Source organism: Daldinia caldariorum (assembly GCF_022478825.1).
Source record: "Daldinia caldariorum strain CBS 122874 unplaced genomic scaffold F4812scaffold_9, whole genome shotgun sequence".
Taxonomy (NCBI): Eukaryota; Fungi; Ascomycota; class Sordariomycetes; order Xylariales; family Hypoxylaceae; genus Daldinia; species Daldinia caldariorum.
In genome coordinates, this window is record NW_025953045.1 from 996,375 (window position 1) to 1,020,872 (window position 24,498).

At 47.8% G+C, this 24,498-nt stretch overlaps 6 protein-coding genes across 6 annotated transcripts; 4 read left to right on the forward strand and 2 right to left on the reverse strand.

Annotated features, from left to right (window-relative positions):
- Positions 1-796: 796 nt before the first annotated feature.
- On the forward strand, positions 797-2,707 carry F4812DRAFT_430222 (uncharacterized protein). Its single transcript, XM_047934337.1, has one exon. It carries the CDS (start codon positions 1,046-1,048, stop codon positions 2,408-2,410), a length of 1,365 nt encoding a protein of 454 aa, XP_047789936.1. The 5' UTR covers positions 797-1,045; the 3' UTR covers positions 2,411-2,707.
- Positions 2,588-4,207, reverse strand: F4812DRAFT_402910 (SGNH hydrolase). The gene is made up of 4 exons (XM_047932248.1): positions 3,774-4,207; positions 3,562-3,613; positions 3,243-3,431; positions 2,588-3,072 (listed from the first exon to the last, which is right to left on the reverse strand). Exons 1-4 carry the CDS (start codon positions 3,979-3,981, stop codon positions 2,766-2,768), a joined length of 756 nt encoding a protein of 251 aa, XP_047789937.1. The 5' UTR covers positions 3,982-4,207; the 3' UTR covers positions 2,588-2,765.
- A 1,621-nt stretch (positions 4,208-5,828) lies between these two features.
- On the reverse strand, positions 5,829-10,097 carry F4812DRAFT_451338 (uncharacterized protein; the record flags this gene model as incomplete). Its single annotated transcript, XM_047936195.1, has 3 exons — positions 5,829-9,320; positions 9,415-9,572; positions 9,626-10,097. The coding sequence occupies 3 exons, from the start codon at positions 10,095-10,097 to the stop codon at positions 5,829-5,831; spliced, it is 4,122 nt and encodes a 1,373-aa protein (XP_047789938.1).
- A 4,184-nt stretch (positions 10,098-14,281) lies between these two features.
- F4812DRAFT_403040 (uncharacterized protein) lies at positions 14,282-16,199 on the forward strand. Its single transcript, XM_047932249.1, has 2 exons — positions 14,282-15,219; positions 15,282-16,199. Exons 1-2 carry the CDS (start codon positions 14,759-14,761, stop codon positions 16,033-16,035), a joined length of 1,215 nt encoding a protein of 404 aa, XP_047789939.1. The 5' UTR covers positions 14,282-14,758; the 3' UTR covers positions 16,036-16,199.
- Positions 16,200-16,532: 333 nt separating this feature from the next.
- On the forward strand, positions 16,533-17,838 carry F4812DRAFT_403098 (Fcf1-domain-containing protein). The gene is made up of 2 exons (XM_047932250.1): positions 16,533-16,808; positions 16,878-17,838. The coding sequence occupies exons 1-2, from the start codon at positions 16,628-16,630 to the stop codon at positions 17,624-17,626; spliced, it is 930 nt and encodes a 309-aa protein (XP_047789940.1). The 5' UTR covers positions 16,533-16,627; the 3' UTR covers positions 17,627-17,838.
- Positions 17,839-18,139: 301 nt separating this feature from the next.
- On the forward strand, positions 18,140-22,565 carry F4812DRAFT_430239 (DUF726-domain-containing protein). Its single transcript, XM_047934338.1, has 2 exons — positions 18,140-20,742; positions 20,800-22,565. Exons 1-2 carry the CDS (start codon positions 18,586-18,588, stop codon positions 22,090-22,092), a joined length of 3,450 nt encoding a protein of 1,149 aa, XP_047789941.1. The 5' UTR covers positions 18,140-18,585; the 3' UTR covers positions 22,093-22,565.
- Positions 22,566-24,498: the final 1,933 nt, after the last annotated feature.

Consider the following 24,498-nt stretch of genomic DNA (forward strand, 5'->3'; position numbering starts at 1 on the left):
TAGCGTCTTTATATTATACGAAGTTCTTCCGTTCTAATCTGTTTTATAACCCGGATTTCTAAGTCGGTTCATCCTCGCTAGAGGTAATAGCAATGATAAAATACCAGGTCAGAACGTATCATGTTTCGGTATCGTATAACAGGTAGGCAAAGTACCTTAGCTCAGCTCCTTATATCTCCTTATACCTACGTACAGGAGTGAACAGAGCCTCATGTTAAGCGCCATCGCAATGCAGTCTCACAACCCTAGCCTGGATTCATTCATGATTACCAAATTACTCCAGCATTTCTGGCATCATACACTGCATCTAACGTCTAATTGGTTGAACGAATTGTATTGTATATCTGCCTGTTTTGTTTAATCAACTTACAGCTTGTCTTAGCTAGTACATTAGCCTGGTGGACTTTACAGTACTTGGGATTTGGTCTCCAAAGCCTTACAGCTCTCATTTAGGTACTTATACATATTGTACTCGGAACTTGACGGCTAAGGGTATGAGATGCCAATTGCTACGGGTGGGGTTGAAAGTACAAAGTATCATGCAATATGTCGACTGACTAGCAACAATATCTCAGAGTTGGACAAAGCTTTGAAAGACATGAGATGTTCCAGGCAACGATGAAATAAACTTGTCATACAATATCTGACTTGGGGCTCGGAGATATTCTTTTAAGGCGTTGTGATGACTATAACCGGAGTTACAATGATAACCGATGTATTCAACAAAAAGGTGCACTGTGCACTGAATATGTCCTATACCCCGCCAACAGCAGCACCGAAGCTTCCCCACGTTCACCAGCACGCGGCAGGTACCAACCACTGCAAGCCCCCACCTAGAGCTTGTAACATAATCACAACTTCACCTTTTACAAACGCCAAAGCCTCGTCTACATTTTCAACTTGACATAATAATAATAATAGGTACCGCCTAAGATACCTAACTTCATTCTCACACGCCAAAGAACAAACCATCCTCTCTTCATATGACGTAGAAAGGAATAATAATCTACGAAGAGGAAAAAAAAATACTACCATCCCAACGACCATGGCAAACCCAAAAGTCGCCGAGGCCTTAACCATGGTCCAAACATCCTCAATGCCAGCCATCGCCTTCGAAAGCATCCTCTTTAACATTCAAACAATATCGTCGCCGCAGACCGCACTTAATGACCTCAAAGTTATCATAGAAGCCATCTGTAACAACAGTCATAACAATAACACCACCACCACCCCCTCCTCCTCCGACTCGCAGCAGCAGCAGAAGCAGCTTGGCGTCGTCGCCCAACGCTCCCTCTTCAACTCTTTCATCGCCGCCGCCCGCACCTTCAACGACCCGGACCTCTGGGTCGCCGCCGCCAACCACGCCCTCGAGATCTTGTCCGCAGCCAGCGGCCAGGCCTCGGTGTCCGTGTCGACCGCCGCCTCAGCCACCACGTCCGGCACCTTCGCCGACGAGGTGGCCGCTCTGCTCAGGCTCGCGGCCGACGGGTACGAGGCGCTGGAGGACAACCTGGCGGCGGCGCGGGCGCTGTCTGAGATCCCGCTCGACAGCTCGCAGCGCCGCGTGTCGGCCGAGGACCGCGTGCGCGTCTGGGTGCGCATCGTGCGCAACTACCTCGAGGTGGACGACACCGCCGCCGCCGAGACCTACCTCAACAAGCTCAAGAACGTCATCTACCAGGTCGCCGACCCGGCCCTCAACCTCCACTTCCGCCTGTCCCAGGCCCGCATCCGCGACGCCAAGCGCGAGTTCCTCCCCGCCAGCCAGGCCTACCACGACATCAGCCTGTCCCCCGCCCCCATCTCCGACGACGAGCGCCTACACACCCTCAGCATGGCCGTCAAATGCGCCGTCCTCGCCCCCGCCGGGCCCTTACGAAGCCGCGTGCTCGGCCGCCTGTTCAAGGACGAACGCTCGCCCAACCTGCCCGAGTTCGGCATGCTCGAGAAGATGTTCTTCGACCGCCTGCTGGCGGCGGACGAGGTGCAGAAGTTCGCCGAGGGCCTGGCGCCGCACCAGCTAGCGACCACCGCGGACGGGTCGACGGTCCTAGCCCGCGCCGTCGTCGAGCACAACCTCCTCGGCGTCTCGCGGCTGTACAGCAACATCGGGTTCGACGCGCTGGGCGAGCTGCTGGGCCTAGGTGCCGACCGCGCCGAGGACACGACGGCCAAGATGATCGAGCAGGGCCGCCTCGTGGGACGCATCGACCAGATCGAGCGCATCATCTGGTTCGAGCACGGCGAGGCCTCGGGCGAGAAAGGGAGTGGGCGCGCCGAAGTCACGGCGGGCAAGGAGATGCGTCGGTGGGATACCAACGTACAGAGTCTCGCTGAGGAAGTCGAGAACGTTACGAATGCGTTGCAGCGCGAATTCCCCGAATTCGTCGCCGCGAATCTGGTGGTGTGAAATAGCAAGCAGGCGGGAAAGAAGGACTGCAAGCAGAAAACCATGAACGCGGGAAAAAAGGGGAAGGGAAGGGAATGGAAAGCGAGGCATTGCAGTGGATTTTCTAGATTATGAGTTATGGCGTTGCCGGATAATGACTGAATGCATAAGTTACATAGGAGGTAGATAAACACGGCGTCAAGGACGGACACGTTACGCATAGCATGACTTAGGGGAATTCTGGAGAGTAAGAAGCCCCTCTCATTCCACCATCATCAATCAAATAGAGAGAGTATCAAGGGACGAATGAATAACACGAAATGACGGTAATACTTCTTAATGCATTAGTTACCTATAGTTAGGTAGTTAATCTGATCTAATCTAAATCCGCCTTCCGCACGACTATGTAACCCTGGCTAAGCAGTCTCGGATTCCCCCTCTCCTCCTCGAAGATCAGATCCTCGATGGCCTGCCTTTGCCGCGCGTCCGTTGCGATGCTGCTGATATCCGTGTCCTGGGCTTCGGCGAGCCGTATAAGTTTGACGAGTTCCGTGGAGATGCTCTCCCCCATCAGGTCGTAGCCGGCTTCCGTCAGGTGCACGCCGTCCATCTGCCAGTACTTGGGCCTATCCGAGGGTTCCATGTCGTGGTATGGTATGGCGCTGCACAAGTCATAATAGAAGCTGTGGACTGTGATTAATACCAAGGTTATGCCCAGCAGGATGTGTAGGAAGTGGTGGAAACCACTGTTCCTCCCACTTTTTTACAGTAATAACAGTTACAGAGAGAAAGGCAGGGATCGCTTCGGTTAAGGGGTAAGTAATAAATAATAACGAAAAAATGTACCACTTACAAGTTGGGCTTCCTATATTCTTTAATGGCAGCATTTACTTCATCCCGTCGTTCGTTAACGCCCTTATATCGGGCTTTGGTATCCGGTATCGTTAAGGCGAGCACCTTGCCCCCTTTCGATAACGGTATGTCCCAGGCCCGCTTTAAGCCCGCGACGATATCTTCTACTGGACAGCCCCAACCAAGGTCGCTATACGAGCAAAGGGCTAACATTAGCGGGGGTTTGACTTATTTTTTTCTTTTTTATATTTCTATTAGGGGACACAGATGGGTCCATCTATGGCTAAGAGGAGAGGCGAGTTAGACGGGGGTTTACCTACTTAGTCCCACCGAGGACTATCGTCCAGTCGTAAAAGTTCGATCTACCCTTCCCTGATAGATTAAAGCCAGCTAGTTAGCTTCAAGGCATATATCTATCGGATTTAAACGGCTTTGGAATAGAGAGAGAGAGAGAGAGAGAGAGAGAGTAGGTTTGTGATGAGGTAAGTAGGTAGCCCGGCTGGTGGATGAGATATGAATAGGATAAGCTCACATGACTCCTGCATGCGGTCGATAAACGATCCTCGCGTCACCAAGTCCCCCGGTACCCCTTCGACCTCGTACTGAATCTCGCCGTAGCCGTGCCCCAGAAGCGCCTCCTCGAGCTTCTCCGCCAGCTTCTCCGCGTACGGCCTACCCACCGGGAACCCGAACGTCAACGAGTCGCCGAAGCAGAGGACGCGCAACGTCTTTCTCGACATCGGGCCGGTTTAGGAGAAAGGGAAATCCCGAGTTATCCGCAACGGACAACTACCTAGGTAAACTACCTAGATCGATTGATAGATAGACTTCGGCCTGGATGGAAATGCTTCAAAATGGGTAAGGTGGATGTGGGAATATAAGATTGTTAAAAGGTAGATGTCGCGAGGATCGACTGGGGAGGGTGGATAAGAGGCGGCACCCAGTCTAAACGTCAACACCACATCCACGCATGCTATGAAACAAGCATGTGCGTGTGTAAATAGATTATAAGTTATCCTATCTTGCTGTAGTTCAGCTTGGGTACCTGGCAGATAGGTACCTAGAAACTAGCAGGATGAAAATAGAAGAATACGAAGCAGTTCTCCTTAATCACAAGTTTGACAAGCGTGAGAAGAAACAGCATAAAAAAAGTGACCCGTGAGTTCCAAATGTAGCTTAGGTACAATAGGTACCTAAGCTAATATAAACATGAGTGAATAAGGCTGAAAAGTATTAACTAAGAAGAAAACATACCTAAAAAAAAGGCACGTGGGATGAAAGTCCCCCCAAAGCTCGTTTGTTTCAATTGTTGGTATTGCGACATGACATGTTGCTCCAGGCAGCTGCCCCTCCCTTAGGTACCCTGGCCGGCAGCTGCGATAAGCTTCGGAGCCATGCGGGGATGTTGAGTAAAAGCTGGGGTCATGCCTGTAGCAGCGTCAGCCCTGCGAAGCTTAAAAAAAAAGACAAAAAAAAAACAACTTCGGAGACCCTCAACAACTTAATAATGCAATACAACATCTGATAAAACTTAAAACTGGTTAAAAAAGACTTGAAGTAACTAAGCGTTATACCATTTTTTTTTACCGGAGCAATATTGATGGCCTCACATGATACATAGAAGTTATACCTACTAAGAGGTACCTAATGCATGCATACGCATAGTCATTCTATGGCATGTGTTGTGCATATGATAATAATAGGTAAATAGCCGTTTAGTTCTCCGTCGCATTCTAGATATCGCCCGTAGAGCGTCCGTTGTCCCAAGACCTATCAGTTTCCACCATGCTGCCACTACAAAATGGTGACATAAACTACCTTAGGTAGCTATGTATGAGCTCTTATTAAAACCTCAGAAACGCCAAATAAGAAGCCAATATTCAAGCTTGTCAGATTTAATAATGACCTGCTACTGGCACAGCTTTCCAGAGGGATAAAGATCGCTAGCCTTTCTATGATGCGTCTCCATCGAGGTTTAAGTACCTACCTAGCTTCCCTACGAGGCCCACAGCTTCATATAAGGATAAAGCCATCCTCAAACCTGAAGCCAAAATAAATTCATATTTCTCGAAAGAGAAGTCAAGTAATTATCATAACAGGTACCTAACCTAAGTTATAGTGTATTATAAAGTCTCATTCATATACACTAAAGACCGGTACTCAAGTACGTACCTAAAGTAAGCAGCCCTTCCTCTGATAACTTCTTCAGCAGCCCTTCCGTGCTAGAAATGTGATAACCTCCTCCTCCTCCCTCCCTCTTGGAAATGAATAAGCCGGAGGGGTTTTTCGAACGCACGAAACAACAAAATATACATAAAAAAATGAACACCGGGGATGATGCTATGCCTCACTCTCTCCCTCCGTGTGTCTTTCTACCATATGACTCGTGAATCACCAACCCTAATTATGAAAGAAGAATAAAAACGAAAAGGGAAAAAAAAAATACTGATGAGTAACTCGCTTGCGCTTCGAAAAATACCATCCATTCTTGCAAACAGTTTAGACATAGAAAATCTTCAAGGAATGGGTAAAACGCCTCAATAATGCTTTCCCGGTGAGTGTTAAGTGTTCTATGATGCAAAAAGGTTTAAAACGCCTGTCCATGGTAGGCGTGTCCTTGTCCTTGTCCTCGTCCTCCAGGTGGTGGACTATGTGTTGAGAACTGGCCGTACGGTTGCATACCCTGTTGGTGTACACGAGGATCGAAGTTCCCTGGCGGTGGTGACCTGAGCCTTGGCCCAGGCGACGGCCAGCCACCTTCCTGCTCGTACGACGACATGGGACCAGGACCTCCATAGCTCCCATAGGTAAGAGCGTGGGATACATTGCTGCGATTCATACTGGAGTACATTCCAGAGGGCGGCACCACACTAGGCGATGGCGCACGCTGTTGATATTGTTGAAAAGCTTGCTGTTGTTGACGGTGGTTGATTGCATGTTGTGCAGCCTGACTGCTCCAGCCTTGTTTCATTTGTTGTTTTTCTCGCTCCCTAGCCTCGATTGCGCCTACTAGACCTACACTGCTTTGAGCTGCGTTCTTATTACCCGGCACGTTGATTAAAGGAGATCCCGTCACACGCGCCACATGTTCTTGTTCTCGAGCTGAGAGATGAGAATCACTGGCTCCTTGTCCGCCAAGGACGGCACCGGCACCCTTAGACCCGGGACGTTGGAATGCTTCATTTGGCCCCCGAGAGTTTGGACGTTGCAAGAGGTCTCGCGAATTACTCCGGGAATGTGATCCAATATGATCTGCTCCTTGACCGCGATTTGATGGAGACGTTGGCGTACTGGCTCGGAAACCCCCGAGACTTACTGACGACGAATGCCTCTGATGCGCATATTGTGGCGTAGCCGAAGCAACAGCCGCTCGTTGTTGGACGAACTCTTCAGGTGAGAGTCCCTGCCCAGCAGTGCCAGACCCAGGAGATGCCGGTTGCCAAATCATGCTTCTTCGTCGCACGGTATCCTCTGACTCTTGGCGGCTATGCGCCGTCTCTGTTCCGGGTGATCTACGACGAGGCATCTGAGCTGGCGAATGAGGGCGTGGCCCAGGTGAGAATGATCCCTGTTGTGGGCTCACAGGGGTTGGAGTCTTTGCAAGATTCAAGGTCGGTCCAAAATCGATGTCCGGAATATCGAAATTCGCCCCGTTACTTGGCGTGGGAGAGTCGTTTGCGTTACCGACTGTTCGGAGGACACCTGCTCGTGGTCGCTCCCGGTCGCTTGATGTCGCTGTATCTATAGAAGGGCGGGAACTTGCATAGTCGGGACTATTGGTGGATGCCGAATCGTCGTAACGGCTGCTCGCTTGGCTTTGGCTGGTGTCAATACGATGTACACCAGAATTCGGAGGCATGCGGGATGTATTAAGGGGACGGACCTGTCCTAGTCCAGTCTCATCGATACGATTACCCGTCAAACTTCCACTGCTTGTGGATGGGGTCTGCGGTGTCGTATCACCACGATTTCGGTGCTGTAGGCTATCACTACGAGCTGGGAGTGGTTTTCGGTGGATAGGGGGTGAGGTATTCAACGGTGGTAAAGGTTGGCGGTTAGCTGGGGATCTTGGTCTATCGGGGCCACCTGGAGGGGGTGGACCTTGGGGAGGAAAACCACGATACATATTGTCCCGGGGTGGGTAGTTCGGTCGGCCGCGTCCCGGGGGCGGCATGTTCTGTGGGGGACGGCCGCGGCCTCTTCCGGGAGGGGCCATACCATAAGGTGGTCCTCGCTGGCCTGGAGGCATGTTACCTGGTGGCGGACCATAGCCGGGCTGTGGTGGGGGTCGATTACCTGGCGCAGGACCGGGACCTGGGCTAGGACCTCGCGGCCCAGAAGGTGGAGGGCCCATGGTTTGGTTATGCGGCGATCTCGATCTCATTCCGACAGGATCCATTTGAGGCGGTGGCAGTCCGGAAGACTGTGGCGTGTTTTCCCTTAAAGCTTCACGAGATCCAGCATTAGTAGACATCCCAGCATTGGCATTGTTGGCGTGTGTATGTATTGGAAGTTGCTGACCATGTTGATCGGGTTCCCGTGGAGGTGGTCCGCTCCCTTCACTGTCTCGTAGCTCGTCTACGGAGACGCCGCCGGCTGTTGCAATCTGAGAGAGGGTACTTATGGACAAGCGACTATTAGCCCGGCGCATCTCTGGTGAGTGGTAGGGACGGGTCGTAGGAACATGGTCAGGCGCGTGGGAGAAACGGGGGGGCTGAGACACTGGTTCTGGGCTTGGCATTCTCTGCATTGTTTCAAAATCGCGGTTTAGGGGGTCTGTTCGATCTTCGTCAGAACTCATTTGCTCCGGAGTGACCGCCAAATCGTTCACAAACCCGCGTCCCGAATTTGGTCCTCTGGTGGACGAGGCTGGGCTCGGCGCATAGGAACTGTCCTGGTGAGAGGGAGGAAGCAAAGACCCAGGTATAGCATCTGACATATTGCGAGGGCGGCCCATCTGGTTTCCATTTATCGCAGAAGCATCAGGGAGCGGCGGGGCTATCTCATTTTGGGGGGGAGGTCGACTACCAAGCGACATAGATCGAGAGGTACGAACAGGAGCAGCGGTTTCATCAGCAAAACCAACACGAGGCTTCGAAGAGCCTTCAGCAGCGGCACCAAAACTAAGACGCTTTTGATGGCTAGAAGTCTGTCCTGAACTGGAACTCGTGCTTCCTCCATCATCTGCAGTGTTCATGCGGATACCTGTCAGCTCCTTGAGCTTCTTCCTCCATTCTCGTTCGTTCCAGCCTGAACTGCCTTCAGTTAAGATTAGCCCTGACACATCCTGTATTTCTAAATAACCATAGCGCTTGTGTTTCGGCATCGCAAACATAAGAGATCTCGAATCGAGAACGCTCGCAACCAGTCTTCCTGGGCGGCCATAGAGACCGAAGGTGTCCCAGGTGGGAAACAAGAACCTGAGCATCATCTCAAAGCCGCTGACCGCCGGATGAACTTCAGGCATGATAAAAACAAAACCCTCGCTCTTGGTAGGCGGGTCGGAGTGAATAGTGATATTTCCCTCAATCTTGATCAGCGTTGATGCATCAATCAGTGACTTAGCTTGGGGGTATAGGGCATACGCCGAATAGGCGTCGCTGATGGTTGCTATGGGTAGCATCTTCTTATGCTTCTTCCCATCTTTCCTGCTGTCGTAGAATTTGATATCTCCCTTCAGTACTGGAGCATGTCGATCGTATGGTGACTTTTTCTTATGCTCTTTCTGGGCCTTTATGTATTCCTTCTCGTCTGGCGGATCAATGACACACCAGCAACGTCTCCACGGCACGCCGGCTCCAAATCGGACTCTAACCCATTGATCCATCGGCGTACGTGCTCTCTCCATGATAACACCAATATTGTTGAGTGTTTTGCCTTTGCCTGCAATTAAGGCTCCCGTATAGGCTTCTTGGAGAGTCGAATGCTCGAACATGGCAAGTCGGATACCGGCGGTCCATTGTATAAGCGACTGGCGAGAATTGAAATGCAAAAGGTATCGATTTCGCCCCGCCGTCGATATGCTCAATATGTTCTGTAAAGGTGTCTCGTCATTCGACCTCGTAGGCAAAGACTCGATCTAGAAATGAGGTTAGCTTACGGACGGTCCCCATTTTGAAAAACAAAAACCATGGTTCTGTTATAATTCTTTTAAAATCTATTAGCGTTCATACCATCTTAATAGAAGCATCTGTCAAGTTGAGGAACTTGGGCAAAACTTCCCCATCCTCCCCTGCAGCATCCAACTCAGCCGCATCCCATAAGGACAATACGGTTCCCACCAACTGCGCAAAACATTCTGTCCAGGTGCGGTCGGAGTTCGGTCTCCCCTCTGAAAAGCTGTTAGGATCCAGAAGTATTCAATTGGCCATAATGTGAACTCACGGGTATTCTGATCATCCAGTTTTAGGAAATACCCTTCCTGGTATAGCTTATTTGCATGGCTATTGAGAAAGGTAAAGATAGGCTGGAGCTCCGGAATTGTATCTTCGTTTACATCCATGAGGGGCGGTTGGTAGGTCTGTACCATAGACAGAGGCCTCGTTGAAGTGCGACTTTTTGTCCTGCGATGGGTTTCACTTGATATGGGAGTTATATCTATGGGTGAGTTGTCATGGTTAACTCGAGCGGTAGATGCTGGAATAGGTGTGGAAACAGCCCGGGCTCGCGTTCTTGTGCGGAAACCACCAACGTTAATGATATGGTGGCTTTTATTGGTAGGGGCAGAGTTCAGCTTGCCGTTGGAGGTGGGGGCCTGGCCGTCCGGAGGTGACGACAAAGGTGTGGGTGAGGCGCTTTGGACGTTTTTCGGGTCACCGTTGTGCTGGAAATGATGAGAGCCGGAGAACTGGGACATAAACGAAAGCACTTAAAGTTCGGAAGGGAACCAAGTTAGCATTAAACGGACTCATTAACGGGTTGTGTGCTTGCATAAATCGGGGTTTAATAGTTTAATGCAGGAGGTGGATGGTGGGCTTTAGATGGGCGGTGGGTGGGCAGCAGTGGGTTTAACGTTTGTGTAAAAGGGACCCTCAAATTAGTGCAGTGCAATGCAGTGTAGTGCAGTAATGTAGTACCGTGCCGGAATTAGTGGGATAGGATATAAGTTGTTAAAAGAAATCACAATGTGGATTTTTCGATTTCTTTTTCTTTTCTCTTTCCCTTAAAAAAAAGGACTGTATGGATGCATACGTCGGGGGTTATCAAGATAAACAATTAACGAAATGTGATAGATGAGAAAAAAAAAAATTTAAAATAGGAATATAGAGAAAGTTAGCGTGGAATAGCGTGTGCGCAACTTTTGAGCTTTAAATCGTAAAAAGGGTTAAGCTTGATTTCAGTCCGAGTTTGCAGTCGCAACGGCAACAACAGCCGCAACTTCGCTTCAACCACGCTTCAACCACGTATCCAGCCGTATTATGTAGCTGTGCGTAGGGATAATGAGTGGACCAAACCAACATTCAACGCCGTGCCGAGTCCAAGTGAATATTACACTTAGAATGTAAATCCCGTGTAAGATGGAGACCCGGGAATACGGCACCAACTTTCGGTGTACAATAGTCAGGTCCCAAGAAACAGAGTGTTGTTTTCTTTGTCACGGGCTTGGAATGCGTCGATTGTTGCTCGATCTGCTCCCACTAAGTTGATAACCTCGACAACTTGTCGGATTTGGGGGTTGGCGTATGTGTGATATGTATGAGGGTTGGTTATATAAGAGGGTGTGGAAATAAGCGTCATACATGTACGTTTGTTTAACATAGATATCCTTGTGTAAGGTATGATGGATGGTGCTTCACAATGCAACTTGATGGATTTGAAGAGAAGGTATTATCCCAAGATAAAACAAATACGAAAAACAAATACGAAAAAAGCTGTTACTTACCGCGATTACGGGCCATTTTATTCCACCAGGTTTAAACCCAGTAGCTCTAAATCCAAATAGAACCACCCCGAAAAAAATCCTATTCCATCAGATGAGTTGGCTTGCACGATGTTCTCTCGATTATTTGAAGTGAAGGGTGAAGAGCAAGGGTGGTCCACAAGGGGACAAGCTGAGACGGACGTTATATCGATCTAATGCCCGAGTCGAATTATTCGTTATTAGTAAGATTCGAATCCCAAGTAATTAGGCTGTATGTATCATAGTCCGTCGCTCGTAGAACAAAAGGAAACAGTGAAAATAGAATAAGTCTAAGATAATAGTAAAGATGCGAATGACCGAAAACCCAGAAAAAAAAATAGTCAAATTCCAAACTGTCTTGTAATAGGTGGGCGGGAACGCTGGTTTTGTAGCTCGGGTCCTTGAGCGTCTCCACGCGATACGAATTTGTGGAATGCGAGGGAAGGGTACAGTCTCGGATCGCCGTATACCATGTACGAGCCGTTATCCTGCAACAAAGACCGCCAGGTGGCCCAGTCTTGTCTTTTACTATAATGTCTACCTAGATAAGCTATATTTTATCGAGAGCAGAGAAAAACAAATCCAAGTTCAAGTGGAAAGTAAACGAGAGCTTTGAGTTGCTGTCTGCCGAGACGTCTCCGAGTTGCGGAAGCGCCGGACAAGTTTGGTAATTATCCTACCAGGAGTCGATTTGGGTGCTTGTCGGGATTCTATGTTTAGGGGCTAAGCGTCATCCGTTCGATCTCTTAGCCTTTGGTATTAAATAAATAGTAGGGGCCAGTCATTTCTTGACTAAAGGCCACCCCTTAGGCGATAGCAAGATAGGATAGAAATAAAAAGTAGACAGGTTGAGTAAATTCCCTTTTTAGAGCAAGAAACGAGAAACAAGCTACAGAGGTTCGTATCTATCCATCCACATACACAATAATAACGTGACATGTTTAACGTGGAAAGGAAAAAAAAGCTGATGACAAAAAAAGAGGATGACAGAACAGGGATATACGTCAGTCGAGAAAGGCCGGTATTTGTTAACGATGGCTGGAAACTAGTAATAGTAACTTCATATTAATGGGTACTTCTTCATCTGATTCGGAGATACCGAGTTGTTCTAGTGGCTACAAATATAGCTTAGCCCAACATGCTACTGCAAAGCTAGGGCAGACTATTATAATACACACGTGAGAATAGCAGTTCTGGTTGCAACTTTGCAAGGCGGTGCCGGCGTATATGCACACATACGTAAATACGTCCCTTGAGGTTGTACTGTGGTATGGAATTGTACATACATGTATATAGGTACGCTAGACATGGATGTGTCGATCAGTCTGCCAGTTCACACCAAGCTGCTGGCTAACAAAGTATTGCTGACGATAGCCGATTTGCCGGGTCCTGTATCCAGGAAGATCTACTTAATTTCGAGCCCGAGATCACTAAGATCATACATGAAGCGCTGACACCTCCTGCGTAAACGAAGAAGTTACTAAATATCCAGCGAAGCGGGTATTAAAGGAACCATGCTACCATGGTCTCTACCGACGAAAACGATTGGACAAAAGGGGCGTCGGGTGAGACGGATACTTCCATATGTGGATGCGTATGACCAGCCTCTCTATTAAGTATTTCCCTACATAGGTAGTATGTTGGGTACCTGTTTTTGGTTCCATAGTGCCATAAATGCCATAGTGTAGCTTGCTCGACCTAAGCTAGGTTATGTGTGTCTCGGTGGACCTGACGTGGCATAAAAGCCGGAGAAAGCTCATAGCGTTGACCTATTCAGGATCCGCACGCGCCTAAGTTGTATCGCAGCGGTTCGACTTTTTGCGAGGCAGAGCCAGTCACGGAACGTGCCTTCAGTATAACAGCTGACGAGCAAGCGCTCGGTTTAGGTACTTACCAGCCCACCCAGGTGAGGCGCTTAACCTTTGCTCCGCAAGGTGATATCCTGACGTGCGAGTATATGGCTCACTCTCTCCCCGTACGATAGATTCACGGGCTATGCCTCAAAAGTCCATCGTTTCATTTAACAAAGAAAAAGGGACTGCGCCGCTGAAATACCGCGCACACTCAAGCGTTTTGTGTTGTACATACCTACCATGGTACTGATTGTATCGACCCTAGTGACAGATCACACAGGGGGTCCCAAGTTTCTGACGGCCTTTATTTCGACCGCCGAGATCTGGCTTGTCTGGGCATCCATTTCCCCGGCATAGAGTGGAGAGCACAGCATTCCCCTCCGCCTCCACGCCCAGGTACAGCTATGTATTTGCTCGTGTTCGCTCATAGGCAGCCTACCAATGATAGCTAGTATAGCAGCCTCGCGTACCTAAGCCCCCAGATGACGCGCGTTTTCTGAGAAACTCTTCTGGATCCTTTTCTTTGATGAAGCAAGAAATTTCAAATATGGCGAGCCAACAACTTGCCGGTTGCCGGTTGCCGGATGCATGAAAGGAATGGTGATAAGCGGACAGTATGACAGAACGACTTTTTATGTGAAGGCTATTGTATCTATTGTACGTACAATACAACTGGGCAATTTGAATTAACTTAATAGGTACCTTAACTAAAATAAATACTACGTCATAAGTCTCCAGCCGGTTCATCGATTAATAGGGAAGCTAATCTACTATGTAAAGTGTAAGAAAACTCCAAAGGTCTAGATGCAATAGTTCATGCGAAATACATTTTTATAGTAGCACTTTATTTTCTCCTTTAAGCTATAAGCTTAAAACTGTTAGCCTTTGGGGTTAGTGGTTAGGTTAGGTACTCAAATGACTCCGAATGTACCTGATATTTAATATTCGGACTATTTTCACGAGTCGAATAAAGCAAAGAATATCTCCACATCTTTTGGGATGAAATAGAACCCCCTATCCTATCCCAATTCTACTCTGGACGCTTTATCATCCAATCGTTACAAGTTTAGAAACACCTGTCAGAAATTCAAAAAACAGATCAGCGGTTTCCACCCCACCACCTGCCAAGGCAATGAATACAAATACCCGTTATGTACCGTGAGCATTGTAAGAAATCATCAAAAAAAGAGAGTTGAACAACACTGGGCATGAACTAAGAATAACTCAAGTAGGTATGTATACCTGAATCCACAATTCGAACTTACCAAATAACTCTTCCTATGATATCAACTACCTGTCTCTTCAATATTTGATAGTTACTTACAACCATCAAGTCACCTCAAGAAGATTCACTTCAGTCTTCAGAGACTCTTGAAATATTTCCAACATGTAGTGAATTAAATTAACGCAATAACTTCATCTTTCGCGTAATCGAAAGTGATGTCATAGTAATCCTAATAAGAGTAACAACTCTATCTATCGAGTCATAATCTCCCGGAGGATTTTACCACTTACATGCATCAAAAAAGAAAAAATTCCCATCCTCTTACTCTAACCTGACTCTCTGCAGACTTGCAGTCAATTAACCCGAGATGGCACTTTATGATAAGCAAAGTTAAACCTCCACTTATCAAAACGTCGTCGGCGTTTAATAGCGTAGCGCGTTTTTATACGTGATAGGTATCTATCAATTTAATAACACCATACTTCTGGCTGCCAATCCAAGCGCCCTCGAAGGTCTACAACTAGACCTCGTTCGTGGGCATGAGAAGCTTGGCTCCCTCTTTTTTGTTGACCTCTTATTCCGGTCCAACACGGCGGGCATTAGTATCTTCTGTCAGCTTAGCGCGATGGCATCGGCGTCACCAACATACTACGGATGGTAAAAGCCGTTCTTTTTCCATCGCCACCGAAACGTCTGGCAGCGTCACGACACCTCTCCCTAACTCCGATATAAAATTACCCTTTCGCTTCGAAACCGGCTTTGCGCTATATGCGAAACGGACTCCGAGGCCGTTTCCCCCACCGTTCCTCTCCCCTCCGTCGGGCTCATTTTCGGACCCCCTTAGTACTCACCATCAGAGTCGTGATAAGCGAGCGTTCGTAGGGGGTGAGATCATCCGCGGATGGACAAACGGCGATGATGCGGTTTATGCTAGCGACCACTTCATCTGCGCCAACGACGGCGTTGGCGCCTGGTCGGCTCGACCGAGAGGCCATGCAGGGTACTTGTCCCACGGTCTTCTAAGCCTTGTGCATGGCAGTCCGTAGTTAACAATGGTCACAGCTTATGGTCGAGGTTGATACTGCACTTCTGGGTGGCGGCAATGGAAGAGGATATCTCAAAGCCGCGGCCCCCCGACCAATCATACCGCCCGGACCCTATGCATTATCTGCAGCAGGCACATGAGCGTACAATCGAAGCCACTTCGGGCCCCAACGAATATTTAGGAACCACTACGGTGACTGGGGCTCAGCTATTTTACAGGGCTGAGAGCAGCAACTCAGCGTCATCCGTATCACCACTGCTATATGTCACAAATCTTGGCGATTCACAGGTCATGGTAGTACGGCCGAGAAGTAAGGAAATGGTATACAAATCCACAGAGCAGTGGCATTGGTTTGATTGTCCGCGGCAGCTCGGAACAAATAGTCCGGATACGCCAGCCAAAGCCGCCATTGTCGATATAGTCGACGTTAGTGAAGGCGACGTCGTACTGGCTATGACGGACGGTGTTATTGACAACCTCTGGCCACACGAAATTGTCGAGAACGTGTCCGAGAGCGTCAAGCGCTGGGAGGCGGGGGAGGGGGGCCAAGCTAGCGGCCCCCGTACAGGCGGCGCAGGCGGCGGGATGACATTCGTCGCTCAAGAACTTCTTAATGCAGCAAAGGACATCGCTTTAGACCCGTTTGCAGAAAGTCCCTTCATGGAACGCGCCATCGAGGAAGGGTTAGCCAGCGAAGGAGGTGAGAATAGCATCATCAACCACTTTGAGTGCGATTGGTTATACATGGCTGACAGGAACAGGAAAACCTGACGACATTAGCGTCGTAGCAGCATTGTGCCAACGAAGCACAACATGGTGACGCGCCTAATAAATAATATAGCTAATTCTTCTACCAATAAGGCATACTTATTCTATGGTATCTACTGGAAGCTCATCCGAGCAAATCTGGGTAACGATGACCCAGACAGCTGCGTTGGAGTCTGCTCCAAGTGGGAGGCTCCAACTATTTTCCGCTGCACGAAATATCGGGGTAGTATTAATGCTGCCTAGACCCGAGCGTCACTTAGACGATTCAGATAGATATGAGATTATAGACTGTTTTAGATGAGTTGGGGGTTCACGGCGTTTGGGGGTTTTATTATATTAGCACAAGGGGGTATCTATATCCTATAGAAGCAATATCTTTATATCGAATTATAGTTAGGTACTTATCCATACTTGCATTTAGTACGGTACCCTTTTTTCAAAGAAAAAAAAAGTGACGATAAGAAAGTTAAAAAAGTCTTATCGATATCATTATCTACCATGCAGAATTCGAATTCTAGCAATTTTGGAATCCAACATATTCATGAACTGATGTTCATGATCTTGTAAACCAAACTTACCCATCTACTCAGCAAAGATGCCTCGCGCGAAACGATCGAAGCAATATCGGAAGCTCATGGAGCAATTCTCCATGAGCTTCGGATTTCGAGAACCGTATCAAGTCATCGTAGACGCCGACTTCATCGCAGAAGCAAACAAATGCAAGATGGATGTCATGCGCCGGTTGGAAGACACACTACACGGTCAAGTCAAGCCCCGTATGTTCCTATCTTCCTAAATTTCTATTATTATTGCTTTTTTTTTCTTTACTGACTCAGGTCACACAGTAATCACTCAATGCTCAATGCGACATCTCTACGGACGGAAATCAGAGCCTGGTGTGGAAGCAGCTATAGAACAAGCAAAAAATCATTTCGAGCGACGACGATGCGGTCACCATCCGGACGAGTATCCGGAACCACTTAGCGCGCTCGAATGTCTACAATCCGTCGTTGATCCGAAAAGCAATGGAGTCAACAAGCATCGTTACGTCTGCGCCGTCAACGACGAGACCGTTAGGGCAAAGCTACGACAGGTAGCAGGGACGCCATTGATATTTATCAGGAGATCTGTTATGATTATGGAGCCGATGGCAACGGTTAGCGTAAAGATTAGGTCGAAAGACGAAAAGAGCAAGTTCAGAGCCGAGCTCAAAACCCCCGATAACAAGAGGAAGAGAGAGGACGACGATAGCGACGAAGAAGACGCGCAACAAGCTGCGCCAAACGCAGGAGAGGCGGATAAACCTAGGAAGAAAAAGAAGGCCCACGGTCCGAAGGAACCTAATCCCTTGGCCGTTAAGAAGAAGAAATCGAAACCGAACCCAAACCAGAAACCCGATAATCAAAATTCGAAAGGATCTAAGGCAGAGGAAGCAGTTACTACGGAATCTACAACAAAAGCAGAAGTAACAAAACGGAAACGTTTACGAAAGCATAAGGGTAAAGGTGCTTCCACGAACAGTGAAGCAGCTGCAGCGTCTGGTGATGGCGATGGTGAGGCGAATGCGGCGGATACGAAAAATCAAGAAACTTGAAAGTCATCTTATCTTAAATGAACCTGGCGTAGGAGATTTCTCGGCGTGATTTCTCGGCGTGCCAGATACGAAGAGCATCGCAGTTTATATATTGTACAGGTACTTTTACTGGCGTTTGATACCACAATGCTACCTTAAGTTTGCTTTTGCATGAGAAATATCATTGGGACATCACATAGATATCATACCTCGAACTGACAGCTTTAAGGAACAATGTGAGCTACGCTTGAATATGTAAATGTACCTATGTGTAGATGAGGTACCTAGGTACCTACTTAAACTCTCCAACGGCATTTTGACGGGTCGCCTGGATCGCATGCATGTTCCGTCCTAGGCCGATAGTGGGGGGTCCGGGGGGCTTTTACACGTAAGTTAGCAGGGTTAGACCACTCTCAGCCTCCCTTTTCTACCTAGGTAGGCACTAAACTAGCCTAACTCGGGTATCATAGGCCTGAAATTGTTGACTTTCACCTGCAGCTAAAGAAACGATCTGCGGATTCCAACCCGTCGACACTTCATTACTTTTCTCCAAAATTTCCAATGTTCCCATATCTTTATAGGATATTTACATAATCTTACAACAGCGGTTTCGCATATCACTTCGTATCACTCCTGTCCAAATTCAGGACTTTGTTTGGAATTATTAAAGGTGTGGTCGAGGGCCATCGCTTTTGAGCTTTGACCTGCATATGACTTAATTGCAGGGGTTTGAAGCAAAATTCAAGGATCCTGACGATTTGCATTTTTGACAACTTCTTTTAGGACGCTTTCCGCCATATTACCGTGGGGAAAATATAAATTCTGTTACAACCATATTACGTTGGGAAAACTATCAGAGCTCCAGCTAGACAGAAAAGGCAAAGAAAAAAAGAAGGAAAAAGGAAGAAAAGAAAGAGGAACACCTTAACAAAGTAATTGGGAACTCGATAAAATTAATTACATGCGCAAAAGCCGGTCCCATGGCGCCGGTAGGAGGAGCCCAAGAATTTGACGATTTTGGCCTGCCCATTAGGAAATATGTAAGCCCCAAAGAGACGGAGCAAGATGGGACCAAAAGCCAAACACCAATTGGTGAGACGGGGAACAGCTCTAATATCATCACGAAAGAGGTAGAGGTAGAGCCCTCACCAGAAACCCCAAGTAATGCTGCCGATGCAAAAACGACAAAGAAGGTCGCAAAAGAAACAACAGAAACATCAAAAAATAGCTTAAACACCCCTAATAAGGTCACGAAAGCAGACGACACCTCTACCAGTAATAGTGATAACGATAATTTCCAAGATGCGCCCTCTACTCCGACACCAGAACCTGCCCCTCAAGCAGAGTCAAAAGATGTCGAAGAGGCCAAAGCCCCTGCGCCTACGCAAACGCAAACCCAATTCAAGAATGCCGACATTCTAAGAGGGGAACCAAAAGAGGAGGCAAAGGAGGGGCCAGATTCCTACGAAAATCTAGATCTGTCGCGAACGTCGAACCGCAGGAATACGACAAGCAAAGATGTGCAAGCAATTTCGGGGCCTACCTTTAAACAAATTGAGGCCAATAAACATGCGGACGAGGTTAACGAACCTCCACGTGTCGACCACAATCGAAACGTCAGCGTAGCAAGCACGAACCACGATGTTTCCGAATTTTCCCATCAGCAGTTAACCGGACATCACGAAGAGAAGAAAGACGATGACGACGAGGAGTGGCAGGCAATGCCGGCTTACGCACCTTACGACATATACGATGACGATAACAGACTTATTGCTAAAGAACATAACCCAGAAGAGGACGATCATTATGGGTATGGAAGTCTTGGTGGGGCCGGCAAAGGCTACACAAGAGTGTTGGATGACGAAGATGCGGAATCGGAAACAAGTATGGACGATAACACAAGATACCTGTTCAAAGACCCGAAGAGTACGAGCATGACAGAGATGGACGAGGAGCAACGAGATGCCGTCTCTCAGCTACAGGCCACCAAGGATTTATTAACAGAAGGACAGAGGATAGCCTACGTTGGTGTCACTCGTTTAGAACTCTCTGAGATGGTTAAGGAGTCCGAAAGTATTGAACGGCTAAAAAAGATCAAGAAGGAAGTCCAGGTGGCAGCTGAAGCAATGAAAATGTGGTCTCAAAAGATTATGATGCGACTATATGCGCATATGGAAATCAGTCCGGCCGAACAAGTCATGATTGAGCAGTTAGCTGAGCATGGTGTAATGCCGAATGATCTCACACCGACTCTGATGCAAAACGCAAGAGTTAAGAATCCCATGGCTGAGAAAGCGCCATCGACCCCCAAGACGACGTCAAAAAGTACTCGATCTTCCATTTCTACGGCGGAATTTGTTGCGGAGTCGCCTCCGCCTTACGAAAGTCATGAAGGTGATGAAATGCCAGAAGTAAGAACACCCTCACAGTTACCAAGCACCGATAGGATCGATATCGACTTGCGGTGGACTGTTCTCTGTGATCTCTTCCTCGTACTGATCGCCGATTCGGTTTACGACGCTCGGTCCCGAGTACTGCTCGAAAGGGTAGGTAAAGACTTGGAAGTCCCTTGGATAGATATCTGCAGATTTGAGAAGCGCGTCACCGATGCTTTGGAAATGCAGCAGCAGGCAGAAAAGGAAAATTGGAATGAAGAGGAGCATCTCGAAAACAGGAGGAAACTTGCTCTTAAGCGGCGATACGTCATGATGGGCTTAGCTACTGTCGGAGGTGGACTGGTCATCGGTCTTTCTGCTGGACTTCTAGCACCCCTTATCGGTGCCGGCCTTGCTGCTGGTTTTACAACTATCGGAGTTGGTGGCACCAGCTCCTTCTTGGCAGGAGCAGGAGGAGCAGCCATTATCACTTCTGGTGCCGCGGCCTCTGGAAGTTTCATGGGTGGCAAAGCCGCAAACCGACGGACGGGCGCTGTGAAGACATTTGAATATCGGCCGTTACACAACAATAAGCGTGTTAATCTCATTGTGACCATCTCTGGATGGATGACCAGCAAGGTCGACGACGTCCGTTTACCTTTTAGCACTGTTGACCCGGTCATGGGCGACATTTACTCAATCTTGTGGGAGCCCGAAATGTTAACGAGTATGGGTGATACCATCAACATCCTAGCGACAGAGGTAAGATGTTGCTATATCTGCCAATGCTATTAGGGGGCGTGGGCTAACATTATACAGGCTCTCACTCAAGGATTACAACAAGTGTTGGGGAGCACTATCTTAATTAGTTTAATGGCTGCCTTGCAGTTGCCAGTAGTTTTATCCAAGTTGACATACTTGATCGATAACCCTTGGGCTGTTTCGCTAGACCGTGCATGGGCCGCTGGCCTTATACTCGCGGACTCGCTCATTGACAGGAATTTAGGTACTCGACCTATTACCTTGGTCGGTTATTCTCTAGGCTCCCGCGTCATTTTCGCCTGCCTCCTAGAGCTGGCCCGAAAAGGCGCTTATGGGTTGGTCCAGAACGTGTATATTTTTGGCTCGCCCGTCGTCGTGAAGAAGGAAGAATTCATAAAGGCCCGTACCGTTGTAGCTGGCAGATTTGTGAACGGATATAACAGGACTGATTGGATCCTCGGCTACCTTTTCCGCCTGACGAACGGTGGTATTCGCCGTGTAGCAGGTCTGGCCTCTATAGAGGATATTCCCGGTTTGGAAAACCTCGACTGTACGGACTTTGTGGTTGGTCACATGGAATACCGAACAGCGATGCCTAGGCTCCTGAGGGAGTGCGGCTGGCTCGTTGAGAGCGACGAGTTTGGTGAGATCGAGGATCCAGACCCGGACCGCCACAGAGAGCGTCAACGGGAGCTGATCAGCGAAATCGAAGAAGCCCGTAAGGAATTAGATAAGGAGGGGTCCTCGAAGAAGGGGGGATGGGGTATTTTCGGCCGCAAAAAGAGAACTTCTCGACAGGAATGGGAAGTTTACGAAGACAACAACAAGGCGGGGTCGGAAGCGCTGTCTAAGACTGAAGATAAGGAAGGTAATAATCATGGCGTCTTATTCGACGTCGACGCGATCAGGGCGGAGCTTGCAAAGGACGAAGAATTGCAGGTTAAGGAGTTAAAGTCTACGTTGCCACCGATAAAGCTCGGATATTCACCCTCCTCATCGACGAATAGTCCAAGGGATACCCTCTACAAGACGAGAAGCGACGAAGGTATTTGGAAGAGTCCTTCCTCGTACGAGTACGGCTTATCCCAAGAACGAACGCCCACGCTACCTCCCTCTCGGGCACTCGGCTTTGGCATGCCACCGCCGGAAGAAGAGATAGAGATGACATTCGACACGGCCTTCGCAGAACATCGCGATATTCCGCCGCCCCCACCTGCGAAGGATTACTCGCTCTCTAGGCCGGAAATCAAGACGGCACAAACAACACCCAGCATGACGTTGGCGGATCCCTGGGCAGATGACGACGACGACTTTGGTAAGGAGAAGGAGATCTCGATGACTTTCGCGTAAACTACGAAGCATGGCCTGCTCTCCTCGTGAGAAGGCTGTAATACGTACCTAGGTACCTACCTGCCCATGTGCTCAACATTCGATACGGCTTGTCTGCTTTGTCTTGTTTATCTTGGGGCCGCACTTACCTAATTTTTATGCATACTTGGGACACATTTATCGGCGTTCTTCAGTTCTTTTTTTATTTGATATCGGTCTTATCGTTCATTTATTCCAAGCAAGACCTCCAGGTCGTCTTTAGAGGGTTTTAGGCTACATATCTAGATTTTATTATAAGTTAGGTAGCGAATTAGCTGGGCGATATTACAAGCGGTGATATCCAGACCATGGAATGAAAGGGGTGGAAGAGTTAACTGGCTTTGGCATGAGGGGAGCACGAAAGTAACTGAAGTCAGGTACCTGCAACTGGACGGAGATATATTGGTCGTGGGCTATAGTTTAGGTACTTACCTAATGATATAAGATATATTCAATGAGCGTGGTGAATTGTTTGTCGACAACTAAGTTTATTTACCTCAGGTAGGTACCTAACGCAAGGGTTATGATGTTGCTGATTGCTGAATGGGAAGTCTACCTAGCTTCTCAACTCAACGTGCCTACCTGTAATACGTTATTACCCACAGATATAGTTATCTAAGCCCGTGTTGACGTGAGATACTCTAACTTTCATACTGATACTATTCTTTGCAGCATTCGTGCAATGACAATGCTACCACAATAAGAGTCTTATATCCACTTTAGTGGATACTATTAACTAATAGGTACTTTAACGAAGGGTCTACCTACCTACCTAGGTACCTCTTGATCGTGAGGAAGATGTTTCTTATATTGAGAGACATGTATACTATCAAGTTAGGTAACAGGTACCTAGTAGGTAGCTACGAATTACGACGCAAGTTAAACCAAAGCCCTAGGTTATACAAATTGAGTCCACAACGAACTTTGAATATAGAAATATAGCGAAACAACTTATATATATAAGGTATATATAATTGGAAGCGTACGGACAATTCGTACGGAACTTCCGTTATGTATTCTTTTGGATAATAAATCGATGGCTATCTAAAGAAAGAGAAACTCTCTGTTAAGACAAGCTCTGAAGACAAATTGCTTACTACACGGCAAGCAAGCTGGCGAGTCATTACGAACCCCCCCAAGATCTACATATTAAGGGGATCTATGCTTAACAGGAACCTACTGTACCACGCCACGTACCTACTATAAACCTACGAATAGGTAGTGGCGTAGGCTCGTTACGTAGGTAGGTATTGCACAAAGGAGGTAGGTTAGGTACCTAGGTATGTATGATAGGATGAAGGTTTCAGATATACTACGGCAGCAGATTTTCGTTCGTCTCATGCTATTATTAAGATCATGATGCTTTAGGTACCTGTCTCGATTGAAAAGCTGACGGGTTATTGATCCTGCGGGAAGAGCGCGATTGGACAGACCCTCCCTACGGACTAGGAGGTAGTTTACCTGCCTGCCTACCCCGGAGTTGAGTTATCTTCTGCTGTGTCATTTTGGGTTTTTTTTCTCTTTTCTAGAAGATCAAAGTAGGTAGGTAGGTATAGGTAGGTGGTCTTGGCTAAGATCGTGGTATTTAAGGTAGGTAGTTTTTGCGTACTCCCGATCTGGGAATGCTTCAGCCGTTAGGTATCTAAGTCTTATATAGGTGTTGTACGTATAGTTCACTTCACTCGTTATAGAGGGAGGTAGTTCATCAATTTTCTAGTCGAAAATATTGCATTAGAATTTTAAAATAGGTACCTGTGTACCTAGGTAGTGACCTAGCTTTTGGATCATGGAGTAAGAATGTACTTGTCTATGCGCACAGCGACTTACGAATAGTGAGACATTTACAAAGCATACCTCCTGTTATGGTACTTTCAGCGTGCACAGGAGATATACTAGGATTCTAGATGAGGCATCTAGGATGGAAATACTTTCAGTATGTATAGCTGTAGGGTTACGTTAGGTACCTAGTTACCTAAGGCTATAGTTACTCGAAAATGAAGCTATTTTGCGTCTGTCTAACCAGATGATAGGAGGTCTACGTGAAGCACTAAAAGTTCTTCGCGGCTTAAATCGGCAGATTTGGCGTGTTCTGTCGCACGAGGGCTCGCGACATCTTGCCACCACATGGCTTTTAGTATGGCGGACAGCACATGGTGTATGTAGTGAGTTACTATGTATGCAGTGGGACGTTAAAAAGTCTGAATATAGGTTAGGTTAGGTTAGATAGGTAGGCTTGCTGAAAGAATATGAGAAAGTACGCGTTTAGGGATAATATTGATACCCTTTATGGGCACGGCGGGACTGTACCTACAGGTTGTAACAGCGTTGCTATTTTTGAATCTAACAGCTTACCTAAAGTACTATAACTGCAGCGATACGTTACTGTAT

Excerpts from the sequence above, each read along its gene's own strand:
- F4812DRAFT_430222 (XM_047934337.1), top strand. The coding sequence starts at position 1,046 with ATGGCAAACCCAAAAGTCGCCGAGGCCTTAACCATGGTCCAAACATCC.
- F4812DRAFT_403040 (XM_047932249.1), top strand. The coding sequence starts at position 14,759 with ATGAGAAGCTTGGCTCCCTCTTTTTTGTTGACCTCTTATTCCGGTCCA. Across the intron at positions 15,220-15,281 it reads CGACCGAGAGGCCATGCAGG|CTTATGGTCGAGGTTGATAC; the intron begins GTACTTGTCCCA and ends CAATGGTCACAG.
- F4812DRAFT_430239 (XM_047934338.1), top strand. The coding sequence starts at position 18,586 with ATGGCGCCGGTAGGAGGAGCCCAAGAATTTGACGATTTTGGCCTGCCC. Across the intron at positions 20,743-20,799 it reads TCAACATCCTAGCGACAGAG|GCTCTCACTCAAGGATTACA; the intron begins GTAAGATGTTGC and ends AACATTATACAG.
- F4812DRAFT_403098 (XM_047932250.1), top strand. The coding sequence starts at position 16,628 with ATGCCTCGCGCGAAACGATCGAAGCAATATCGGAAGCTCATGGAGCAA. Across the intron at positions 16,809-16,877 it reads ACACGGTCAAGTCAAGCCCC|TAATCACTCAATGCTCAATG; the intron begins GTATGTTCCTAT and ends CAGGTCACACAG.
- F4812DRAFT_402910 (XM_047932248.1), bottom strand. The coding sequence starts at position 3,981 with ATGTCGAGAAAGACGTTGCGCGTCCTCTGCTTCGGCGACTCGTTGACG. Across the intron at positions 3,614-3,773 it reads CGACCGCATGCAGGAGTCAT|GGAAGGGTAGATCGAACTTT; the intron begins GTGAGCTTATCC and ends TTAATCTATCAG. Across the intron at positions 3,432-3,561 it reads ATAGTCCTCGGTGGGACTAA|CGACCTTGGTTGGGGCTGTC; the intron begins GTAGGTAAACCC and ends TTGCTCGTATAG.